We start from the raw sequence: 20,843 nt of genomic DNA, 5'->3' as shown, positions 1-20,843 counted from the left end.
CAATTATCCCCCCGTCCCCTTTCAGTACTGAAGTATTTGTTCTCTAGGACCTAGAAGTGCTAGCATCAGACATTATCAGCTGCTCCATCTCATTGCATTGCTCTTGGTTGAGAAAAACTATCTAGCCCAAGGCTATGCTCCCTTCCTGGGGTTAGGTCACATTCAAATAATGCTCCTGTGAGTACACAAAGGGGACCATGTACCCTACTGCAGGAGACTTGAATTCATGTTTGAATTCCTCCTGGGTTAGCTGAGAACTTGTGACTGTATCATGGTTCAACATCATGCTTACCCAATTCTGTTTCCTTTATTTCAAAGTGAGTTGATCCTAAAGGCACACCACAATAAACTCACTGCATGCCTATCTCTGTCTCAGACTCTATGTCCCACAACTTACCAAGTGTGTCCCCTTAACCCTGGGAGTTGAGAGGGCAACAGAAGAGTGATATTCATTTCCCTTCCTTCCTGCGTATGCGGGACTTTTTACTACACACTCTAGTCAAGTTTGAGCACCTGTTAGATGTCCTTTTCAAAATAGCCTGTTTTAGTGAAGTTTGAAAAGTCTTCCATTTCTACATATCTCCTGGAGAGGAGGTGGGGAAAAAATTCTGTTCTTACTAAATGAAGGTCTGGTATAAATTTTTCTTTGGCTTCCCTAGTTTATTTCCACCTATTTATAAGTAGTCCTATATTACTCTCAATTATGACAATGAGGTTCAATGCAATTACAGTTTCATGATGGATTTCTGAGAGGTATGTCCATTTTTGCCAGTTATATAGGATGTGTATTGCTGATGATTGGCATAACCCCTGGCAAACCACAGAACATTTGATCTACACTGCTTAAATTCTATTTACAACACCTGATAGTGGCAACCATGTGTTAGTAGGCCATCATTTTGGGAAATCTGAGACCAAATCAAAGCAATTTTCAAAAAGTATGTATGACAGTCTATTGAAAGTGATTGTTAAGCTGTTGCTGAAGGTCTTATTTGAAACCTGATATATTACCTCTCCATGATGTACTGCTTGTACTTAGCTAGGTGACTGAGGTTTTGCACAGGAAATAATACAGCTTGCCTTTAAATATAGATAACACTCAGGTGGTCAGTTATGTTCTAAATCAGAATATGATTTGACACTCTGATAAGAATCAGCATCCTAGGATGTGCTCCCTTTCTAAAATAAAAACAATCAAAATAATAATTACTACATCTCACTTTAAGAAATTACAATATTTCATGTTTTTATAGAGGCACATTTTCCCACTAACTATTCCATGAGAAAGACATATATATAGTTTTACAGTTGTGAAAGGTGAAACCATCTTTACTCCTAGACAAGGTCAGAGGAGTGAGAAAATAGAGCCAAAGAAACAGGTTTTTCCTGGATTGTGAAAACGTAAAGTAAAATAATAATAAAATCATGAAAAATATCCCAGATAGAATAAAACTACAAAGTTATTGGTATAAGAAAATAGAACCTGCTATAACAGTCCTTGCTATTATTATGCATTTTATTATATAAACACAAACATATACATGTAAAATTATAAAATATAGATGTAAACTAATTGAAACTTACAACATACAATAATTCTCTCAAAAAGTTCAAAAAGGAAAAATAATAGCTGAATTCTACCTGGATTTGACAATATGTTGTCTTTCAACACTTTTAACCCTTATCAAAGTTTAAGCAACTAAGGCCAGAATCAGATTAGACCCCTCCTTAGTGTATTTTTACAACATCATCTCTTTCCAAATATTTATTTACATTTTTTGTAAATAATTCTCTCTTATCTTAATGAATCATTACATTCTGAAATGCTGTATTTTGAAGTGTTAAGAATCTGTAAAAATCCTTAAAAATTAAACATCCCTGAAATCCAAAGAGTCATGCTGATGCAGGTCTGACATTTAATAGGATAGTAATTTTAGAACAACATGGCAAAAGGCCACACCCCTTAAGAGGTCGCTGCAGACACTCATATGAGCAAACCAGAGGCTGCAAGACCAAAAGAGCCTTCGTGCACTCAGAGGCACATTAGGAGGATGTCCTACAGAGGGGATGCACATCCAAGTTATTGGAGTTCATCATCTTATGTAAGTTGTACTAATCTTTTAATATTTATTAGTTTTGCTTATGGTGTTTGAACTCTAGAAAGTCCATATTTATACCATTTCCTCTGTATTTTCCTCCAAGTAAAATCCATTGGACTATCTATTCTGCAATCTGAAGGATTTAAATAAAAGTTGGCTGACCAAGTCATCAGGTTAAAACACTTGTAATAACTTGCCAATTCCATCAAATAAGTGATTTGTCTCTTCTTTTTTTTTTATAGAATAGGTTGATTAATTATCTCAGTATTTGGGGGGAAAATTTATAGTTTTCATTGTGAGGGAAAAAAGGATCAGAAAAATATAGAAAGAAAAAGTATAGATAGTTTTAAATAGTCTTATGATTACTCTGTGAAAAAAAAGAGGGGTTATATTTACACCTTCTGGTAGCATTGCAAAAGAGATGAGTTTGTAATTTAAAGTAAACATATCACAATTTTAGCATCGTCCTATGTGAACAACTATAGAGACAGAAGAAAAGATAGAAGATGTCTAGTGTTCTGAAACCATAGTGAAGAAAGAAGAAAATATTCATTTTTACTGTATTAAGTGTAAACTAGAATGCTCACTAGTCATTTATATTCATGATGAACTGCTTGTTTTTCATACATTTATTTTCACCTAAAAAACCAGTGCACAGTTATATCACATCAGTTGAAATGTTAAGAGCTAATGATTTAATATATGATAAAATACTTAAACACAAGTAGAAATTTCATGTTAAGAAAATATTTTGTAAACTGAAAATTTATGTAAATTATAATTATTATCTAAAAACATAAACCTCTCTTACATGGTATAAGCAAAATTCATCTAAAATATTAATATTTGGGGGCTATATATTTTTCAACAAATTTAAAAATAATCACTGTGCATCAACAACATCAACCAAAAAACCCAGTAGAGTGATAAATACACAAATGGAGGAGAAGCAACATGAAAGCCCATAAATGGAATTAATAAGTATAATGTAGTCCATGTATACAAAAGAATATTGGTCATCCTTAAAATAGAAAGAATTTCTGACGTATGTTACAACATGGACAATTTTGATGATGTTATGACAAGTGAAATAAACTAATGAAAAAGCAAAAAAATAATGCTGTATGTTTTCACTTATCTAATGTCCCTAGAGTAGACAATTTTATAGAGACAGGAAGTAGTACAGTGATTGCCAGGGACTGAGAAAAAGGAGTAATGAGGAATTTTTTTTTAATGGGTAATTGTTTTAGTTAGAGAAGATGAAGTCTAGGGATTAATATTCGTGATGGATGCACAACAATATGAAAATATTTAATGACACTGCATTGACAATACATTTAATTTAAAAAAAATTACACAATGCCTAAGAGTTACTAAGTTACTTATTGATTTCTAAACAAGTTTAAAGTTCTATCAATCATCAACAATAAAAAGAGATGGAAGTAACAGAATATAAGGCCTGAAGTCAAATCAATAATAGAAGAGGGTCTGAGATCCTCAAGAAGAGTGGTGCTGAGGACTCTAATTAGGAATTGCATGTAGTTACTAGTGGCTAAGAATGCATATCATAGACATTAGATGTGCAGATCACCATCTTTTGGCAAATCTGAAATACATTTGACAAGAAGAAAGTGTACTTCCATGATATCTAACTTTAAAAAAAAAGCTAAAACCTGCAGCTAGAATGCTGCCAGTACAATGATGATGCCCAAGCAGTGGAATTAAGGATAGAGTGAGTGTTTTTCAAAGAATTTCTCCTTCTTAATTGACAGTCTAATGTGGGATGGATGTAATAAGTGGTGGTAAAGGGAGTGACCATGAAAGAGGTAGACTCCTTCTGCCATGTAACTTCATTGAATCATGTCATACCTTTAAGACTTATAACCTTATCTCTTCATCTATGGTTGTATTTATTTAACAAGCTAGAACAGTTTTTTTTGTTTTTTGTTTTTTGTTTTTTTTGCCTCTACAACCAACTTTTATTTGACAGGCAGCAGTTCTCGTCCATGTTAATTGTCTGTAGATTTTTGAAAGTAGTGACAGATACATAGGTGACCAATGTATAGAGCTTGTTTGGCGAGTCTTTATCTTAATTACGTTTTCTGGACAACTGAACATGGATTCAGAATAGGACATTCCTTATTCCTTTGGCCCAGACCACTTTGTTGAGCCTGGTGTCCATTCGCACATCCAGAGTTCCCATCTCCTTCATGGCAAATTTACGGATTTCTTTAAGTGCCCGAGGGGCACGCTTCTTAAAACCCATGCCATAGATGCGCTTGTGAATGTTGATCATGGACTCTCTGGTAACCACCTCGTTGATGGAAGACCGGCCCTTCTTCTTCTCACCACCCTTCTTTGTGGGAGCCATTTTCCCCAGCCCTGGTTGGAAAGCTACAACAGTTTTGACTCCAGGATATCAGAGATGAAAATGCTTCTAAGGACTTAGTACCTCTTGGAAATAAAGAAGAGATTAATTTATCTCTATGGTTGGGTGAAGAAATAAAAGTTTCTTTTGTTTTGTTTTGTTTTTTTGCCTTTACCAAGTAAAAGTTGTATTTCTGTTACTTTCAGGAAAACCTTCACTCTACACAGAATGCTTTTATTGTTAATAAAATTTTGCATCATAATGTTACATTGGGGGTTATTCTAAGAAGGTCATTTTTATTTTCAATGTATAGTTTGGCAAGTTTAAATGAAATTAATTAACAATTTAAAAGTAAGTTATATTTCTACCAGCAGCCTCAATACTTAAGAAATTCCTTTGTAGTGCAGCAGTTAAGGTTCAAGCATTGTCACTGCAGTGGCTTGGGTTCCTGCTGTGGTGCTAGTTTTGTCACTGGCCAGGGAATTTACACACACCTCATATGGGGGGAGGAAGAAGGAGTTAAGTCCTCTTGTTGTTTGGAACATAACAATACTTCCATGGATTAATGCATGTCAACAAATTTATCTGATTTTAAGAGGTTTTAATAATTTTTGGTATGTTACGTATGTGTAATCCTCATCTATTTCTTCATTTGCAGTGTCATTCTTGTTTGAAATCATGGAAAATTGGAATCTCACTTCAGATTTCATTCTCCTAGGACTCCTTAACCACACAGGACCACATCTATTTCTTTTTGTGATGGTTCTCACAACTGCCTTCTCCTCCTTAGTGGGCAATGCCCTCATGCTTCTCCTGATTCTCCTGGACCCCCAACTCCACAGGCCCATGTACTTCCTACTGAGCCAGCTCTCCCTCATGGACATGATGCTGGTTTCCACAATTGTGCCCAAAATTGCTGCTGACTACTTGACTGGCAGAAATTCCATCTCCCCTGCTGGCTGTGGGTTGCAGATCTTTTTCTTCCTCACCTTGGGAGGGGGTGAGTGCTTCCTCTTAGCAGCCATGTCCTATGACCGCTATGTCGCTATTTGCCACCCACTGAGATACCCAGTCCTCATGAGCTGGCAAATATGCCTGAGAATGATTTGGGGGTCTTGGTTCCTGGGTGCAGCTGATGCACTCATGCAGGCTGCTGCTACCCTGACCTTCTCATACTGCAGTTCACATGAGATCAATCATTTCTTTTGTGAAGCCCCATCTCTGGTGCGTTTGGCTTGTGCTGACACGTCTCTCTTTGAGTCTGTCATGTACATATGCTGTGTGTTAATGCTCCTGGTCCCCATCTCCCTCATCCTGATTTCCTATAGTCTCATTCTTACTACAGTTCTCCAGATGCGCTCTAATGAAGCCCGCAAGAAGGCTTTTGCCACCTGCTCCTCTCATCTATCTGTGGTGGGACTCTTTTTTGGAGCAGCCATTTTTACCTACATGAGACCCAAATCATACAGATCAGCAAACCATGATAAGATTGTGTCAGCAATCTATACTATCTTCACCCCAGTGCTGAACCCCCTCATCTACAGTCTGAGGAACAGTGAGGTCAAGGGAGCTCTCAGAAAATGTATGGGTCAGTGTGTTGCTTTAAACAGTGATTAAGGTTACATTGATTCGCCCAAAAGTTCAAAGCTATACAGAGTTACAAGGTTTTTATACAAAATTTCCTTGAAGGAGGTTATGTACACATATCTATATCTCATTTCTATTTTACTTTGGAATACTTATGGATCTCCAAACTTTGGGATTATTTATGAAGCAGCCACCAATAAATCAAACTGTTGATTGCTAAAATCTGTTATTCACAAACTCTTATTAAAATGTTTCTGCACCATACCTCACAAAAAATAATTGTTCAAAGAATGAAAAAAGTAGTGAAATAATGTTGAAGTTCCCTCATTTTAAAATTTGAATTAAAATTTATAAACACTAGAATACTCAGATGTGAAGGCTGCCTTTCAACCAGTTGCAGTGTACATGCGTTTACACCCACTAACAAGAGACAAAACTTTGCCAGACTAGAAACGCCCCTCAGACATTTTTCTAGTAAAATACTTCAACCTAGAGACAACCACTCTTCTGATTTAGATCTCTCTTTATTAGTTTAATTTATTCTAGGGTTTCAAATCATTGAAAACATACAGTAGGTAATTTTGTATATATCTTTGGTCTTTCTCTCAACATAGTATATATATTTTTAATTTTACATTTATTGGTAGTTTGTTTTTCTCATTGCTATGCAGAATTTTCTTGTCAGTATGCATCACCATTTATTTATGCACTGATTTTTTTGATAGACATCTGGGGCTATTTTCAGTCTGGAACTGTTATCCCTAAAGCTCATATTTTTTGCCTGTGATCATGTTTTTACTTCTTCTGGCAGATAAATGAATAACTTTTTAGTAATCTGTGGTATTTGATTTTAAATTCCTACCAGCAGAGTGCATGCGTAACAGCTGCTCCAAATTGGCCACAAACAAACCATTTTTCATTTTATCTATTCTATTTACTGTAGTAACTCATTTGGATTTAATTTGCATTTTCCTGATACATACTGATGATACAAAATTTGGCATTAGTTTATTGCCTATTTGTGTTGTCTTCCTTTGTAAATTATTCATTCAGACTTTGATAAAAGGCAAAAAGAAAAAAATACATGTGCTTTTAAAGCAAACACAACTTGATTATTAATAGACATGATTATTGATAGACACATGATGTCTATAGAAATATTAGAAATTTTAAATGAAATTGTACTGGGTTATTTCCTAATTTTTTATGCTTTATAACATCTATATTTCCATTTAATTATTGAAGATTAATTATTTTATTTGATCTGGGTGTATATATATATATATAATCTCCTCCACCACCTCGATTGGGCTTGGAATTGTAAACTTGTTTGTTTTAATTATGCATTGTAATTAAATGTTTCAATTACACTGGTACAATTGTGTTATTCTTAAACTGAAATTTTTTTCCTAGCATGTACTCATCACCTAAAGAAGGAAGATGAAAAATAGGTACAAAATCAATGGTTTGGCCCCTCAAGATATTGTGCACAAAAAAAATAATTAATAGTCAATCTAAGAGAGAAATAGAAAGTTTTGTTCAGGCCAATATTAGGATTATAACTTCTCAGAGATCTCTGAGAACTGATCCTATGAGGTAAAGTTTGACATTAGTATATATATATGATTTTGATGATGTTATACATTCAATCGAGCAAATATCATGGTAGAAGTTTGCTGCTTTTGCAAGGGATAGACCTCTTAGAAAAAGATTTTAATGCTTTTCTCACTATAGGAGGACGGGAAGATGCAAGAAATTGCATTCATTAAAATTTTCTCCTGAAAAAAAAATCTAGCTCTCTGAGGGCCAGCTCTGGCAGTTTTCCCAGGGCACGAAGTTCCACATCCTGATATTCACCCAGAAATCCTTTGAAGATATAGGGTACGTCAGCAAAAGCAGTAGTTAATGACTTGATTCTTGTACAACTGGATGTTGAAAAACATTCTTTAGTTGATAATTCGCTCCCTTTTGATGCTATATTGGTCAAGTTTTGGAAGGCATTTTATGATCAGTTTGTCGCACTATGTTAGGAATGCACATTCCCAGGTTACAGTACTATCACTGGACACTGACCTTTTAACAGTAGCCAAAACCTTCTGGACTGCTTATCTTACTAGTCTGTTATGATCCAGGAAATGATTCGACCTTGGTGTGTCTTACCATATCTGAAGTTGTTCTAAAAGAATCATTGATCTTATACAACTATGTCTTTGGTCATTTGTTTTAAGTTTCCTAGTCATCATTACTATTGTCAGAGGCTCAGATATATATATGGTAATGCAAGAAACAATAATCTTGTAAAATAGGCATAATTCAAATAATATAGCAGGTAACATCAATAAGGTTATAAGTATTTAAGCTAAGAACTTCCATTAGGAGTTCCCATCGTGGCGCAGTGGTTAATGAATCCGACTAGGAACTATGAGGTTGCGGGTTCAGTCCCTGCCCTTGCTCAGTGGGTTAACGATCCGACGTTGCCGTGAGCTGTGGTGTAGGTTGCAGACGCGGCTTGGATCCTGCGTTGCTGTGGCTCTGGCATAGGCCGGTGGCTACAGCTCCGATTCGACCCCTAACCTGGGAACCTCCATATGTCGCGGGAGCGGCCCAAGAAATAGCAACAACAACAATGACCAAAAGACAAAAAAAAAAAAAGAACTTCCATTAGATGCTGCTTGGTATCTCCCAGGTCATCTCTTCCAATCTGTTCTGAACCAACTACTATCTTTAAGGGTAATAATATTTTGGCATCATATATAATGTTTACTAAAAATATCTATATTTACAGGGTAAATAGTGGCTCATCATGACTCCTTGAAAGATTGGGAAAGGAATGTTATCTTCTAAGGAGTTACATAGCTGGCATCAGAAGAAGACAAAGAAAAGCTCTTTATATTTGAGCAGGTATTTCTTTGAGGAGGTCTGATTAATGTGTAATGCAGATGCACAATAAATATTGGAGGGATGGGTGAAGGTCCAAATGAGCAGAGGAAAATTTCACGCCCCAATTTTTTCCTGTATTGCTGTAAAATAGGAACTTTATTTTATCAATATTTTTCTTATTTATTTCTAAGTGAGTATATGCCTACAATTACTTTCAGCCAATAAATATGGCAATTTTTTTAAGGGCCACACCCATGGAATATGGAGTTTCCCAGGCTAGGGTTTGAATCAGAGCTGTACTCACTGTCCTACACCACAGCCACAGCAACGTGGGATAGGAGCTTTGTCTGCAACCTACACCATAGCTCACGGCAATGCCAGATTCCTAACCCACTAAGCAAGGCCAGGGATTGAACCCACAACCTCATGCTTCCTAGTGGGATTCATTTCCACTGTGCCATGATGGGAACTCCAAATTTGGCAAATTTAAAGAGATCATTGGTTTTGCAAAGAAAATAGTTACAAATATGTATTTACTTATATATCTATATATTTGTAAATCTATACACATACCTTTCAAAGACAAATAAATTCAAATGCAAGACAATAATTAAAATAACTTGTTTAGAAATTATATTTAGAAATTTAATGTGTTTTGCACATTAATCCCACCTTTCACAACATTTATTTGTTGTTGTTCCTTAATATTTTTGTCCAAACTCTTTTCCCTATCTCACATGAAAAAGGAAATTATGACCTAAAGAAGAAAATATCAAGGAGCATGGGATAGAACCAGTTTTGAAAGTTTCTATGATATTTTGGAAGTGACATCAAGAGATTTAGAACAAATACCAGATGATGAATTTATCTTAAACCTGAATAAAATATTTTGATATCTCTGTCAAAATTCAATCATTTTATTGTATTTTAAACCTATTTGATCCCCTAAACATATTTTAATCAAAGGATGTTTTCATTAAATATTTTGTTTCCAGACCCTCCTTAAAGTACATTAGGTAAATTATTTACATCTTCACTGAAATGAAGTAAGCAAAATTTAACATCATAAAATAACATTAATAACAAGAATAAACATAGTATGAATACAAAATATTTTTCATTGATTAATTATTTTGTCACTGAATTTGCTTACCATTTCATTTTCATGTTCTTATAATACTTATATCTTAATCTTATGAGGAAGGTTCAATCTTAGCAGTTTTATTTTTGAAAAATGTATATTGGGAAAAAATTATTGTCCATCTTTCACAATTCTGAACTCAGTAGTTTGATTTTTAAAAAGCTTATGCTTTAGTGGGATGAAAAGCATTGGTAGATGCAAAGTATTGCATTTATCATGGATAAGTAATGATACATAACGAGGTCCTACTACAACACAGGGAACTATATCCAATCTCTTGGGATAAAACACGATGGGAGAGAGCATGAGAAAAAAAATGAATATATATGTATGACTAGGTCACTCGGTTTTTACAGCAAAAATTGGTACAACATTGCAAATCAATATTTTAATGAAAAAAAGAAAAAGGCTTATGCTCAAGAAAGGATCAATTTTAAAAATAAGACTAGAGAAACACACCCTATCCCTGACAATATGTACTTATATATGAAATAACCATCCTTTGCCTTTCATAAAAAAACAAGATAGTGTCATGTTATATAGGGTAAAATAGTTAAAGATTGTAGGGAAGCGCTAACTTAGAATGTGAGTTCTGACACAAGAACAGAAGACCTGAAACTTTGGATAGTCTGCATAACATTGATAATGCTGCTTAACATCTATAGACCCCATGAGTTCTCTGATAATTAAAAACAAAAAAAATTGTAACATGCTAGTAAATACAAGATGCTTAAAATTGTGACTAATATTAACAACTGTGGCATGGATTGGATCCCTGGCATGGGAACTTATGCATTGGCCAAAATATAAAATAAAATAAAATAAAATAAAATAAAATAAAATAAAATAAAATAATAAAAATTACTCAATAAATTTTGAGTGTGAAAATAGTTGTGCAAATGCAAGTATTAGCTGATGGGTTTTAGCTACATTCACTTATATTGTCAGTCTATTGTATATCATTTTATAAATTCATGAATTGATCAAAAAGGAAAGTAAGCAGAATCACTTAGGTGAAGTAAGCCCATCTTTTTAAGTGTCCTTCCTGTGGTAGAGAATGTGTGGTATAATTAGGTTCATCTATCGATGCCCAAACACTCAGGAGATTTTCCACACAGCAGCAAATGAAGTGCACCAAGTGGTCTGTTCTGATTCATAAACCTAGTGTAAGAGACAGGTCATACACAGAAAACTTAAGAGACATTATATTCTCAAGCCCTGAAGACTGGGAATAAAATATGCTTAGGAAGGATGAACTGATGGGAAAGAGGTCAGAAAACACAGTTTCCATCTTTCATCAGATGTTTAATCTCATTTTGTACAAGCAGAACTGACAAATACTAACTCCCTTATCCCTGTCACATCAGACCTCTGTTTTTGCATCCAGAGGAAAATATGGTCTGTCCCTGTGACCACACTTTTCTCCACATAAACTATTTCTTCATGTTTCTTTTACTTCCTTCTTTGTCTCTCCCATGGGGACACACTTTCACATGTCACCTTATCAAATGGTGGCTGTTGTCCTCTCGTAGATGCCACACATCCCTGGACTTCAAGAGGTAGGTGTCCTGTCTGTTTCTCTTTACTTCTCTTAAGCCGTTTTTCCTCTATGTCACTGTAAACCCTTAGCTCCATTGAAGCAAATACCTGGAGAGAGGCATCACTCCATGTCGCTCAATTACTCTGAAAGCAGTGCTATTAAGCAGACACCTGAATTTTGTATGCAAAAGCTAGTCACCATTGAGGAGAATATTTCTCATAACCTCTGAGGCACTGGCCAGGCTAATGTGTTATGTGTGAAAAGACAAAACAAGAATGTCCTGTCCTGGGTACTGTGAAACTGGTATAGTTGAATGGAGTGAGATATGGGCCATGGGGAGAATTTAGGCACCAGGTTAAGAAAGAGTGTGTAGGTTATGTGCAATATGTGTAGAATACAATTAATCACAAACAGTGACATTGTAAAGCAAACACTGAATACTGACGGAGGTATCTAGTTCTGAGTAGGAAAAAGAAGCAAGGAAGAGAGGTCTAAGGAGATGAAGGAAGATTCCATGGAAAGAGAATTTAACATAAGAATCTTAAGAGCAGAAGACCTCAAAGTCCTTATAAATATTAAGTAAGAGTGTTTATGTGGAAGAAAGAATATAGATGGGGGCAAAAATGCATGAAAGAAAGAAAAACAGTGTTATTATTATGTGTATATACACATATACAAATGTATACAAGACATATCTACATGTATGTGTGTGTGTGTATATATATATATATATGCATGTGTGTGTTTGTATATACAAACACATACACTTATACATGTACCTCCTTTAGCCATTCATCTCTTGGTGTACATTAGATTACTATCACATTTGGCTACTGTAAATAGTGCTGCAATAAACATTGGGGGGCATGTGTATTTAAAATTGTGTTTTTTTACAGATAGATGCCCAGGAGTGGGATCACTGGATCATGTGGTTGTTCTCTTTTTAGTATTTTTAGGAACCTCCATTGTGTTCTCAAGAGTATCTGTAACAGTTTATATTCCCACCAACAATATAAGGTGTTCCCTTTACTCCACACCCTCTCCAGATGTGCAGAGAGTACAGTTAAGCACATACAGTGATGTTGTAGAACAAATGTGATGTCCTGACAGAGCAGTGTAGCTCTGAGCAAGAAAGAGAAGAATGGGAAACATGTCTAAGGAAACCAAGGAAGTTTGCCCATAAGGAAGATTTAACATAAAATCCTATGGAGTGGAAGACCTCCAAGCCCTGAGAAAGGGAGGAGAAAACTTTCTCTGGAAGAAAAACTGTAGGTGTGGTGGTGAGACATGCAAGAACATAAGAAAAGCAATACTACATAAAATGAATAATTTGGTTTATAGGCAATAGGAATTGATAAGATATTATTTTAGTTTATTTATTTGCTTATTTAATGGACATGGAATGTAGCCCAGTGGATTATTTGCATTTAAACTAACATAGGACCAAAAAAGTATATTTATGTGGGAAGAAGGTGGAGGGACAGGATTAAATTAATTATACTTATTATATTATAATACCTTCTATCTCATAAAACAATTGTTATTCGTTTTGGATAAAATATACTTGAATAATACTACATCTGTTGCCTCCAAAAATTTATAATTAAAAATGAATTATATAGATAGCAAATAAATTTGATTGCTTTTGCCCTTTTTCCAGGCAAATTTTTGGAAAAACTTGGTGAGTTATTTCATACTAGGACCCTTACATTGTGATGATCAATAGTAAATTGCATGGCATCTCTCAGATTTCTGCTCCTGAAAACCACAATTTTGTTCCCTCTGCAACTCTTCCAGGAAGAATGCAGAACCAAGTATCATCAAATGCAGATTCTAATTATAAGAATGAAGGAACAAAGAAGGTGTTGCTGCCAGTCCTAACATCTTTCTGCTGTCCAAATGTACTTAATTGACCATGCTCCACTGGCTTCAAGGAGAGTTGAGAAGTATGTGATAGTAGTGTGCTCATACAGATCTATTTAATTAAAAGATAAGAGTATGATCAAAGCCTTAGAGCCACTATGGCCACATATGCTATGCTATGAGAAGTTTCACATGGAATAGGTAGAAGATGGTGTTGGAGATTAGCACACTGAAGAGGGCAGAGATGAAGAGAGGTCAGGATGTTTTTCTGATTTCTGGTTGGGAAAATTATACATGGTGATACCATTTATTTTTTCAGAGGACTTACTTGGCAGCTCATTGTTACACATGATGAATTTGATATCTCTGTGAGACACTAATCACAAGATTCTCTTAATTGGAGAATCATCAAAAAGAGGCAGAAGATCACCATCAATAATTCCCTTGGACATGATCCAGTACTTTGAAGTCTGAAGGGCAAGAATTTTGAAATGAAACTATCATTGATATCATAAAATGTAATTATGAAGAGATCAGCTGATTGATTACAGAAAAAGAAGCAACAAGGAACATTGCTTTACTTTTTCACACCTGACTCCATGTGTGTATATGGGTGAGGAAACCAACCCATCCATTTTTATTCAATATGCTGAGATTGTTTCTCTCCTGGGGAGACTTATGGATAAATTTAAACTCATTGTGAGTACAACTAAATTTCTCATTCACCTCATTGAAATTTAATTCTATTTACTTTGTTATATTCTCTCATATCCCAATATTTCTCTCTCTTTCTCTCTCTCTCTTTCTTTTTGTCTCTTTGTTATATAACAGCTTAAATGCATATTTTCAACATGAAGAAATCAGCATAATAATACCTTCATTCTAGAAATACTAACAGAATAATTATAGATAAAAATTATAATAATAGAAAAAACAATAACCATTAGTTTGAATGTTTGATATGTTCTGTGTGTGTGGATATATATATGCATGTGTGTTTTTTAATGTTTCTTATAGTTTCTCTCTTAATTTTCTAAAGAACCCTATGAGACAGGTAACATTATCATCCTGATTGAATAGAAATTAATTGCAGATATACCTTAATGTCTGATTTGTGTTTTGTATCATGATGAGATATAACATGAAATATTTTAATGATGTGTATTTTTGCTATATTTTCTTAGCTTTTCAAGGCACCGTAAATTTTATTTTATTTTTTTTTTGTATAATGATTTTCATTTTTTTCCATTATAGCTGGTTTACAGTGATCTGTCAATTTTCTATTATACAGCATGGTGACACAGCTACACATTCATGTGTACATTCTTTATTCTCACATTATCATGCTCCATCATAAGTGTCCAGACATAGTTCCCAGTGCTACACAACAGGATCTCATTGCTAATCCATTCCAAAGGCAATAGTTTGCATCTATTAACCTCAAGTACCCCATCCATCCCACTCCCTCCCTCTCCCCCTTGGCAACGATAAGTCTCTTCTCCATGTCCATGACTTTCTTTTCTGTGGAAAGCTTCCTTTGTGTCATATATTAGATTCCATTATAAGTGATATCATATGGTATTTGTCTTTCTCTTTCTGACTTACTTCACTTAGAATAAGAGTCTCTAGTTCCATCCATGTTGCTGCAAATGGCATTATTTTGTTCTTTTTTATGGCTGAGTAGTATTCCACTGTATATATACATATTTTTTATTGTTACCTTCTTAACCTAATTATTTGTCAGTAGCATACACACCTCAAGGCTAGGTTATATATCTCATATATTTTTGTACCTATATTCTATATCAACTTATTAAAAATGAGTAATGATTTTATTCTATCAAGTTTTAGGGCAATTCATTGTTTGACTTCTGTGTCTTCAATAAAAGTCCATTTAGTTTATTGAAATATTAGTAACAACCAGTTTTTTTTTTTTTTGAGACATTTTCACACCAATCAAGTCAGATATTTGAAGTTATATGATAGTTGGAATTCCCATCATGGCTCAGCATTTAGTGAACCTGACTAAGATTCATGGGGATGTGGGTTTGATCCCTGCCCTTGTTCAGTGGGTTAAGGATCAAGCATTACTATGAGCTGTGGTGTAGGTTGTAGACATGGCTTGAATCCCAAGTTGATGTGGCTCTGACATAAGCCAGTGGCTACAGTTCTGATTGTACCCATAGCCTGGGAACCTCCATGTGCTGCAGGTGTGGCTCTAAATGATTAAAAAAAAAAAAAAGAAAAGAAAGAAATACCAAAATAAAATGAAGTTAAATGATGGAGATCATAATCATTTTAAATGGGATGTTGATAAGTTTATAGGAAATTTCATAAAATAATATTACAGTCAAATAGTATAAGATAGGAATGTGAGCTTCAGAGTTAATACTGCCCAGGATTTCAAATAAAACATTTCTCAAAATAAAATTTTTCAGGAGTTCCCATTTTTGCTCAGTTTGTTACATCCCCGAGTAACATCCATGAGATGCAGGTTAAATCCCTGGCCCTGCTCAGTAGTTTAAGTACGCATCTTTCCCATGAGCTATGGTGTAGTGTACAGACACAGCTTGGAGTCTACATTGTTGTGGCTGTGGTGTAGGCTGGCACCTGCTGTTCCAATTCCATCCATAGCCTGGAAATGTCCATATGACATAGGCAAGGCACCAAAAAGCAAAGTAGATAGATAAATAAATAAACAAACAAATACAGTTCAAAAGAAAATGATTTGGTATTTTGGGTTTTTTTGTTTGTTTGTTTTTCATATGGTCAAAACTTTAATATAGTGACAATAATTAAAAGTGTATAAATATTTGTTTAACCTATAAATGTGCAGTCTTATAAGATTAGTGAATAATTTGCCTGCAGTTAAATATAAATTTGAATAATCTTCAGTTGATTAATTTATATAATGACAGATTTTGTAGAAAAAAGAAAAGTGTTTTGAATTTAGCTACAACAAATTTAGTGAATATATTCTGCATTTTGAGAATCTTGGTAAATGAAAATTGATAAGAATGATTAGACAGCAGTACATTCACCAAGTAAAGAATACAAAAGTTTTCAATTTCCTCTGAAAAAGGAGTGAGATATGGCTGTGTTTGTAATTCAAAATAACACCAAAAATGACAGCATTTTCTTTCATTAGGCGCCAAGATTCTCTAGAAGATATAGAGATGTAAACCACATGTTACAACTCTTTTCTGACATTTAATGTTGTTAAATATGTAAATATTGATGATAGATGGAAAGGTAATTTATGTTGAGTAAGATTTGCACAAATGTGCAAGAGGCTATATGGTATGTGATGTATCTTTCTCCACTATTTATCTTAGAATTAGGAAGCTCAAAACTCAATAATTTCTCTTTTGATTCAATATGTTTCATTCAAGATCCTGGATATTATTGAAAACATATGTCAATCATTCCAGTGTTATAGGTGAATGTTCCAGATGCCTGCTTGATATATTAGGCAAAGAGTTATAAAAGAGAGTTGTCAAAACTTTAAGTGCCTCATAGAGTTTGGGAGAATGGGTTAGAAGTAAGCCCATGAAGGATTAAGTAAAGTATTATGGACAGATGGACTTCTTCCAATACCTGAAGACAAAATAATAAAAAATGATATGGACACAACAAAACAATCTAAAACAGTAACTATACTTGATGCATCATTGGAAACTTTTGATATCAGAGGACATACAAACATAAAGCAATAATTCCTCTAATAAGCATTTGAGAACCTACAATGGTCCAGGGATTCAGTGTGAATAAATATTGTCCATACTTATGAATACTAAAATGGAATTATTAAATTTTGAATCAGGATGGCTATAGCAAAGTACATCATTAATGGAAAAAGCAAAATCAGAAGGATAAAATTATTCCAGGTAGTGAGAGAAATTCAACAACTTTGTATACAAGTATATTGAATTTAAGTTGTCAGTAATCATTGATTTTAGAGACTTATTCATGACCAATCTATGAGGGGCCCCACTGACAGAAGTCTGAATCTATGACTACATCAAATTTTACTGAATTGTAGTCAAAGCAGATAGGGACCAATTTAACATCCAAACATCCTGCAAACCTCATTCACAGGCTGATTTTTTTTAATTTGCCACTCACAGCAGTAGATGTTAAAATTCCAGGGAATTAAATATAGAATTAAAGGGTTTGTTTATTTCATAAAGAAATAAAATAATTGATTGAACATATAAATATCCGTATTCTAAAATATACCTATATCAAAAGATGGCTGAGGGTTCTTTATGTTTAATTGTAAGATATATGTCACTAACACTCATTTTATTTTATTTTATTTTATTTTATTTTATTTTATTTTATTTTATTTTTTTATTTTTTGTCTTTTCTAGGGCCACACTCATGGCGTATGGATATTCCCATTCTGGGGTCTAATCAGAGCTGTAACCACTGGCCTATGCCAGAGCCACAGAAATGCCAGATCTGAGCTGCATCTGCGACCTACACCACAGTTCACAGCAACACCGGATCCTTAACCCACTGAGCGAGGCCAGGAATCAAACCCACGACATCGTGGTTCCTAGATGGATTTGTTAACCACTGGGCAATGATGGGACTCATTTTATTATGAACCTAAATGTAAGAGTATTGAACTTTACATTTCTTTTTTCTTTCTCTTTAGCTCTTAATTGATTATTATTTATTTATTTATTATTTTTTATTAATTCATTTGTAAGTAAAATAGGGAATTCATGATAGGACATGAGAATCACACTTTCAACAGTGACTTCATTCTTTTGAGACTCTTCTCTTCTTCCCAAACAAGTTTGATTTTCTTCTCCTTTAGAGTCATCATGTTTTATGACTGTAACAAAAAATGCAGTCATGATTCTCCTTATCCACATGAAATTATGACTACAAACTCCAAAGTATCTTTCTTTTATAGATATCTTGCCTGTTTCCAGCATTGTTACCAAAATGGTCACCGGCCTTCTCTCAGGCAACAGATTTATTTTATTTGCAGGTCATGGCTTCCAAATTTTTTCTGTCCATAAACTTCTTGAGTGGTGTGCCTTCTCTTGGCAGCAGTGTCCTATGATTTCTGTGTAGCCATCTTTCACACACTGTGCTATCTCATTCTTATAAAAGACTATGTCAGTATCCTCATAGCTGGAGGGAGCTGGATTTTGGGGAAAGTCAACTTCGCTGTTCACACTGCTTACACAATGCACTTTCCCTTCTGTGGCTCAAGAGCCATTAACCACTTTTCTGTGAAGTCCCAGCCATGTTGGTGTGTTCTGTCTGGACACAACACACTATGAAAGAAGTGTTTATGTAAATGGCATCATTTCCCTGCTTGTCCCTCTCTCTCTAATCTTTTCCACTTATGTCAAACTCTCCTTACTGTCTTCCAAAAGAAATCATCAGAAGCATGGAAAAAGTCATTTTCTACCTGTTTCTTACACATGATTGTGGTCATCATGTACTATGGGACATTCATTTTCACATATATGAGACCTAAATTGTGCCACACTCCAGGCCAAGCTATGTTCCTCGCAATATTCTATACTATCCTGACACCCACTTTCAAGCCAGTTATCTATAGCTTTGGAAATAAAGATGTTCTAGACGCACTGAAAAATATGCTCAGATATAATTTTCTCTATAAAAATAATATAAAAATTATTTAAATACATGTTCTTTATTTCCATATTTGTTATTCATATCTCTTAAAAGAAAATAAACAATGTTATCTTTTCAAATGGGGAAAGAAGTAGATGTTTTCAAAACTGTGCAAATAATAAATAAAATTATCACAGATCTTTGTTTTGTAGAGACATATATTTCCAAATATACCATTCGTTCTATGGTATCAATTATAATCACCAAAGTCACTGGCAGAAAATCAATGGCTCACAGCTTCAAATTTTCTCAAGATAAAATTGTAAGAATTTGTAAAAATTATCCTTTTTATTTTCTTTTTAGGGCCATACATGCAGCTTATGTAATTTCCCAGAGTAGGGTTGAGTCAGAGTTTCAATTACCAGCCTATGCCACAACCACAGCCATATAGGATCTGAGTCTCATCTGCAACTACACCACAGCTCACAGCATCACCAGATCCTTAACCCACTGATTGGGGCCAGGGGTTGAACCAGCATCCTCATGGATATTGGTTGGGTTTATAAATTCTGAACCACACAGAAATTCAAAAAATTTATATTTTATAATACAAACACATTTTATAGAATACAGAGATGGATAGATAGACAGATAGATAGATAGATATAGGAGAGAAAGAGATCCACATAATTTTCATATTTTTATGAAACTGTTAAGATTATATTTCAAACATTTCAATGGTATCAAAATTTATATATATTCATAGGCAAAATAGGTGAGGTTGTTCAAAGGTACTAATTTCTCATTATGAGATATATCAGTACTAGGAAAATAATGAATACCATGGTGATTATAACCAAAAACTATATAGTATATCTTTCAAAGTTGTTAAAAGAGTGGATTTTTAAAATTCTCATGACAAGAAAAACATTGTAATATTTGGTGATGACTTTTAACTAAACATGATAATCTTTTTGTAATATATACATATATCAAAATAACATGTTCTATGCTTAATGTAATCAAAGTTCTATGTCAATTATATCTCAGTGCAACAGGAAGATAATTAAATGTATTATTTATTATTATTAAAAGAATATTTTTTTCATTGCATACCATTTGTATTATTATTAAATATTCACTCTATGATATGCATTTAATATCACTTAGTTAATATTATTACAAGAACAATTTTTGTTAAAAAATTTAATAAATTATATTTAATTTGGCCATAATTAAAGAAATAATTTAATTTTGAAATGCACAAGCCACATGTGCTTACAAAGTGAAAGCCTCAATACCTCTTATAGGAATGCAGACACAATAACCACATTATTGTCACAGCCATGTTGCTGGATATTTCTTTATTGCGATGTCAATGCAGAGGGCTGCATCTCTGCCAGGGTCCTGTAACAGTCTAGTGTGAACAAAAAATTTCTGTTACTGCCTTATCTTCAGCTCAAAGAGGGAGAAATTTGGAGAAATAAAACATTAGAATTACATAACATCACAAACCAGTATATCCATATCCAACACTCTGACCTCTCCAGAAAATTTCCAAAACAAGAAAAAAATTCACAAACTCCATTTGAAGAAATTAACTAGGAATGAAGCTGACCAAGGAGGTGAAAAAGTTACATAATTAGAACCATAAAACATTAATCAAGGAACTTAAAGAGGATTCAAAAAATAGGATATTCCATGCTCATGGATTGGAACAATTAATATTGTTAAATGGCCATACTACACTTAGCAATCTAT

The 20,843-nt window shown here is 34.1% G+C and overlaps 1 protein-coding gene and 1 pseudogene across 1 annotated transcript in view; one reads left to right on the top strand and one right to left on the bottom strand.

The window, feature by feature from the left end:
• LOC110259744 (olfactory receptor 2T8-like) overlaps positions 1-7,228 on the top strand; it is a 59,227-nt gene extending 51,999 nt beyond the window's left edge. Inside the window, exon 3 of the mRNA XM_021085485.2 lies at positions 5,126-7,228. Within this exon, the coding sequence (XP_020941144.1) occupies positions 5,146-6,084 (939 nt within the window). The 5' untranslated portion in view covers positions 5,126-5,145 and the 3' untranslated portion in view covers positions 6,085-7,228. The remainder of the gene's footprint in view (positions 1-5,125) is intronic.
• Positions 4,066-4,493, bottom strand: LOC110259590 (large ribosomal subunit protein eL31 pseudogene; annotated as a pseudogene).
• Positions 7,229-20,843: the final 13,615 nt, after the last annotated feature.

The sequence above is a fragment of the Sus scrofa genome, chromosome 2, assembly GCF_054392235.1.
Source record: "Sus scrofa isolate SSC_HxYL_T2T_F1_AM1 chromosome 2, Sscrofa_HxYL_maternal_Yorkshire_Landrace_v2.0, whole genome shotgun sequence".
Lineage (NCBI taxonomy): Eukaryota > Metazoa > Chordata > Mammalia > Artiodactyla > Suidae > Sus > Sus scrofa.
The sequence above is the reverse complement of the archived record's forward strand: the minus strand, read 5'-3'. Positions and strand labels throughout refer to the sequence as shown.